We start from the raw sequence: 6000 nt of genomic DNA, 5'->3' as shown, positions 1-6000 counted from the left end.
AGGAATGCAGAATTAAAATGTTAATTCAGTTCTCACATAACTTGCATGAATTTAAAACTAGCCTGTAAATCACTTCTACATGCTTTAAGAAGCATGGGACTCTAAATTCACAGGTTGCCACAGTCATCCAATTCAAAATATTTTTAAATAGTTATAAAAATGCTGTGAAACAATGTTTTATATTATAAATAGCTGTTCTAAAACTGTGTTTTTAACTTGCCACACAAGGAATTATGTAAGTGCATACTACAAATTCTTATTCATTTAACTACCAAACATTAGATAACTTAGATTTCAATTCAGTGCCTAGTGTGTCTGGTGATTTACAGGAACATTTATAATCGTTTATTAAAATTGTCACTCGAGCAGAAAAGAATTTGTTTGCAGCAGGGGAAAAACCATAAACCACAGGAATAAACAGCCAATTAAATTTAAAGCTATCTTTTAATGTGGAATAATATGAAGGCCAAAAAAAACCAAAAAAAAAAAAGAGGTCTTAGGTATCCAGCTGAGAGGCGAGTTCAGCCTGCTGCAGCGGCCGCAGCTCGCAGCGAGGAGGAGGTTTGCAGAGCCCCGGACACACACACACACCAACACACGCTCATCACTTTTCAGAGGTGGCAATGCCGTAGTGCACAGCGAGGAGGGGACTTTGTAAGTCCTCATCCGACACTGCCAGCAGCTCGCTCACCATCAACACCCTGGCATTTTTAAGTCCCGGTACAGGATTTTTATTTTTTTTTTCCCCCCTCCAGAACACCGGTATTTGCTAGTAAAGGCTCTCGCTCCACATGGCCGAACAAAACGAGGTTTCCAGGCGCTTCCCCGGGTATTTCTTTAACGAGTCGCAGCCCAAGCGTGTCCGTTAGCTCCGCTTAAGCGGCGAGAGCAGGAGGGGACCCCACCGCCCCTCAGAGCACGCAGCCGAGCGTGCGGCAGTCACGGTGGGCACGCCGTCGCCCGCCTGCCGCGGTGCATTGCCGGCAAGCACCGCACAGGCTGGAAAACTTCTCCCGCTTTGCCCGGCCAGACCAGCGAAGAGTTTTCTAGAAATATCTGTAAATGAATAGCTGCCATCAATCATTGTCATTCCTTTATTTCATGTCTCCTGATGAGGTTGACTAGTGTCATTGTTTGTTACTGTCCAAACCACATCTTCATTCTTGTAATGTCAAGCAGATATGACAAGCACACATTTTCCAGATGAGTAAGATACAAAGTCACCTTTTAATTTACAGTTGTTTGGTTTTTTTGTTTGTTGGGTTTTTTGTGTTTTTTTTTAATAAGCAAGCGTGTCGTAAAATTTACTGGATGTTCAGTTGCCTTTGGTACTAAAACAAAGTCGCTCATTAATGAAAAGAAATAAATCTGGAGTAAGAAATTCTTACAATAAAATGGCTACCTAAAGCCTTTTATAACAAGAATTCTTTTATGGAGCTTGTCCCCCGCTATTAACTTCACCGCTCTCAGAGCAAAATCTGCCAAAATTATTGCTGGAGCAAAAAAAATGCACAGGGCAGGGAAATACATTCAAAAAAAAGAATGAGAGATTTGATTGTTTTGTCTCTTCCTTTCTGAATAACAGTTAGAAAAAGAGAAATACAGCCCTCAGAGGACCAAATGGTAGGACGGTCCTCTGATTTTCATTATTCTTGTTGGTTTTGAAATCTTTGTGTTCCTGACACTGGCAGATTTTTAAGACTCTGATTTCAAACACTTGTAGGGAGTGTGTGTGTGTGACAGGGGGCTAGTTAATGGAGTCTGTATAAAATGCAAACTGGATAAAAATGAACAAAATAAACCTGGCAGTATTAAAAAAAGACCGTAATGTAGGTGACCAAGTGTAATATAAAAGGCCAGAGTCTGCAGTTTTGCAGAAGAAAGGTTCGTGGAGTCTGTGCTGCCCGTTTACCTCGGCTGGCAGCCTCCCCCCTGAGACCACCATCGAACACCTTTCAGCTGCAGTTGTGTGCAGCTTGTCTAAATATGTAAGATAACTTTTGTGGGCCTGCAGCAGCATTTTGGCTGGGGCCCCGAACAAAGAAGTACCAGCAAGCTTGGCACGGCACCTTGGGAAGGGATTGTAAATTACTGGAGCATCATATAACTTTCTTTCTTTGGTTTCTCCTTTCTTTTTAGCTAGAATAACAGAGCAGGGTCAAAAAAGCAACTGTATTTGACTGAAACAATTAATTTAAAGTACTTACAAATTAGCTGTGAATATTAGCCATTCTCATTTTGTACTTTGTTTAAGATCTCATTCGAACTGTACAAGCCATTTTGAAAGAGGGTAGATTTACATAAAACTTATTTCATATGCAGATGTTGGCATTGTAAATCGCAGATCTGCTGTCTGGAGCGAAGTAGTAATATATTTAGATCTATCCTTTTCTTTTTGTATTGCTTGGGAAGTTTAATGCTTTCGGTGTAATTTAATTCCTAAATTTAATTTTTAAAAGCGAGTCCATTAGAAAAATCAAAATGCAAACATGAATTGCAAGTTGCATGGGGTATTTATTTTCTAATTAAGGGAAGGTGAGTTTAGTGTAGGATTGTCCTTTTTAACCTGCTTCTAGTTATTCTTAAGAATTTTAAGCATCTGGCCCAGGGCAGATATTCCATTTAAGAGAAATAGATGTGTGTATTACCATTCTCCAAAGACGTCTCCAGTTCACACCGTGCTAGCTTTATCCCCTTGGGTGGGTGATGTGCACCCACCCAGCCCTGCAGCTCTGCCGATGCAAAATGGTTTGACCGTGCAAGAACTGCGGTGCTGGGCTGCTGCAGGGAGAGCTGCGGCTAGTCATCTTCCTTCCCATGGCAAAAAAAAACTTTAAACCGCCAAATGAGCAGAAGTCATGCGGCTCATACTTTTTTGGTCACTTGAGCTCATGCGGTGCCATGTCTGATACCTCTCTCTTCGAGTGGTTGTTCTGAAGTGGGGAGATTTGGGGCAAATGGGCTTGCGAGCAGGCACCCAATGGGATGCTCAGTAAGGTGTGGCTTCAAAGTGATTAATGAAAATAAAATTGCCCCTGATTATGGAAAGTCATGAAGGCCGTTTAATGACTGTGTCTTTCTCACACTTGGCAGGGAATGGTCTGTGCCCCTGCCTTGGGCAGGGAGATCTTAAAAAGCCCAGGGCAGACCCTCAGCTCCATGGAAGCCAGCAGAGCTTCAGTCGGTTCATACCAACGGAAGGTTTGCTCTGTGCCCACCTTGCTCAGAGAACATAAAGTGGGGAAGAGCTTATTAGTCTGGAGTAAAAAATATTCATTTCAAACATGCTTTCTAGCACATATGCTCAAAAAAGTTCACCAGCTAAAGGGCTAGAGGACTCTTCAAATTTCCAGCTGATTTACTCAGCTCTCAGAGCCGCGTTGGCTGAGCAGGAGGATTGACAGTGTATCAGGGCTCCTAATTGAAAAGTAATAAAATCTCTGAGCGAAGCTGGCAAATGAAGGCCTCCAGCCAATTTGTCAGCTTGCAGTCAACTCCGAGGAGCCGGGCAGAGCAGCAAGCCATTAAAAATAGTCTGATAATATCTGTAAAAACATTTTGCGGGCACTAAGGATGGAATCGAAAACAGCATAGACAAACTCTTTGGGAGTGTATGCAATCAAATCGATCTTGGCCCAAAGGGGCAGAGATGATGGGGCAGAAAGCTGTCAAAACAGACAGGAGCCGACCCATGCCCTGAGCTCCAGGGCTGGGTGGGCTTTGCATCCCACACCTAAGGATGCTGGAAAGGTGTTGTGGAGGTGATGCACTCGTCGGGGAGGTTGTCCCCGTCCCCCGAGCCAGCCCTCGTGCTGCCACGTCGCTCAGCACCCGCGGCAGCTGCTTCTCTCCCCGTGCTGAATGCAGGGAGCCACCAGCAGAGGTGGGGAGGGGGGGATTTGGGACTGGGGAAGGAGGCAGGGGAGAGGCAGCAGGACCCGGCACACAGGGTGAAACAGGGGAGCGGACCCTCAAAAATTAACCAGCTGTAGGAAAAATATCAGCAGGGTTTTAATGAGGAAAATTGCCAGCTACTGCTGAATTAAGTATTGCTAGCAGCTAATTGAAATGTTACATGTTTTAATTTGTCTGATTTCTTTCCAGTGGGTGATGTTATTTATATAGTTTGTATATAGCTAACGACAGACTATACAGAAAATGTAAAGATTGCTTCCAATGATCAGTAATATCTGAGAGCACAGACATGAATGAGGTGTTTAGGAAGACTTGCCATCCTTCACAGCTTAATATTAAATAATAAAACATATATAAAAGAACATTGTCTCATTATCATTTAAAGCTCTTTTTTATTATTATTTTTAATTAAGGATTTTTGGTTTTTTTCTGGGATTTTGTTTTAAAACAAATACAGTTACCATATACTACTATTGCGGAAAACTGCATTTTTGTGTCCTTTCAGCCACATTGTTTCAAGGCCACCCAGTTCCCCTAGGAGGCTATAAACAGGGGAAGGATTTAAATCCTATTTTCTTTGTCGAGGATTTGGCAAGAACCCATATAGTAGGAAGCTGAGCACGGACAAAACCGAGTGAAAGGTGTCCTTTAATTCCCCGGCCGCTGGTAGAACAAAGCCTGCTCCCAGCAGGGTCCCGGCTGGCCGCACCCAGGCTGGTTTGGCAGCTTCATTTCAACTGCTGAATTCGGTGTATTTTTAGTTAACCATGTTGAGATTAATTAATTAGCCCCTAGGAGTTAGTGCCCATAAACGTCACCCAAAGCAGAGAAGTGTGAATACGTTGAGGCTGTTAATTCACCCAAAAATGGCAGCTCGTAATCCAGGCAGAGGAAATTCAGTCCCTCCGTCGGGATGACTGGCAGCTCCGGCACACCATCGGGTTACTGCCTCAGTGACAGCAAACTACATATCAATTTAACTTCTTAGCGATGCTTAAAAGAGCATCTTTTTATTTCGGTGAGGTAGCATTTAAAGTTGCCATTAGGAAAAAAATTGCCGTGGGGAGAAAAACATTGGCATTCGGATAAAGAACAACGTAACTGATCCGATACCTAGAAAACCTAGTAAATGTAGAGAAAAATGCTACAGCTGTAACTTCATTAGAATGGCAGAATCTATTATAATTAACCGCAACTAACTAAATAGGAGCTAATTTACTTACGGGAGCCAAAATTCTGTTAACTCATAGCATATTGTAAGATACAGAGTAAGTTCTTGGGTTTGTGTGCTGGTTTTAAGTACAGAATAAATGCACTATAATGAGCAGTTGACAAGATGTTAATTCTAAAATCTTTTGCCTAAATGCAATAAGATAGTCCATAACTGATGCAAGTTGACAATGGGAGGTGAAAAGTGTACTGTATAGCCTGCAAAGAGGAAAGTTAATGGCAATGTAGGGAAGAAGAGATATTTAGCTTTCATGCTTCATACTGTATACTTTTTTCTGTTGTATTTGTCAACTAAAATGTCTTATATCTCTCTAAATGGTGTCTTTCTCTATATGTATAAATGAACAGATGCAGATAGAGCTCAAAAGCATGGCATGGATGAATTTATCTCTTCCAATCCCTGTAACTTTGACCACGCTTCACTCTTTGAGATGGTTCAGCGCCTCACTTTGGACCACAGACTTAATGATTCCTATTCTTGTCTGGCAAGTATATTCTTTGGTCTCTAGTGATATAAACATCACGCAGCAAAGTCAAAGCTAGTGCGAGTGGGGGCTAATCCCCCTGTTGCTGGAAGATTGACTTCTGTTTACACCAGGTTTGAATTTGGCCCAGAGGTATTTTCTTTTAAGAGGCTACCTGCAGTGAACTGACTGCTGTTCTTCTCCAGTTGCACTGTCTTTATCATTTCTGTTTGCAATGCTTAAAATGTTTCTTCCTGCAAAAACAAACTCCAGTGTGGGGATGTGAAGTAGAGAGCAGTGTTTTGCAGCCTCCTGCACTGCCTTCCAGAGTCGTCTGGATGAAAGAACAGGGGAAAGATGACAGCCTGGTACCACCTCCCATGTCAGTGGA

At 42.5% G+C, this 6000-nt stretch overlaps 1 protein-coding gene across 1 annotated transcript in view; it reads left to right on the top strand.

Annotated features, from left to right (window-relative positions):
* Positions 1-6000, top strand: part of CADPS (Ca++-dependent secretion activator) — a 145466-nt gene that overhangs the window by 51126 nt on the left and 88340 nt on the right. Inside the window, exon 10 of the mRNA XM_009707883.1 lies at positions 5494-5630. Within this exon, the coding sequence (XP_009706185.1) occupies positions 5494-5630 (137 nt within the window). The remainder of the gene's footprint in view (positions 1-5493; positions 5631-6000) is intronic.

The sequence above is a fragment of the Cariama cristata genome, unplaced genomic scaffold (assembly GCF_000690535.1).
Source record: "Cariama cristata isolate BGI_N322 unplaced genomic scaffold, ASM69053v1 scaffold6619, whole genome shotgun sequence".
In the NCBI taxonomy this organism is placed as follows: Eukaryota; Metazoa; Chordata; class Aves; order Cariamiformes; family Cariamidae; genus Cariama; species Cariama cristata.
The sequence above is the reverse complement of the archived record's forward strand: the minus strand, read 5'-3'. Positions and strand labels throughout refer to the sequence as shown.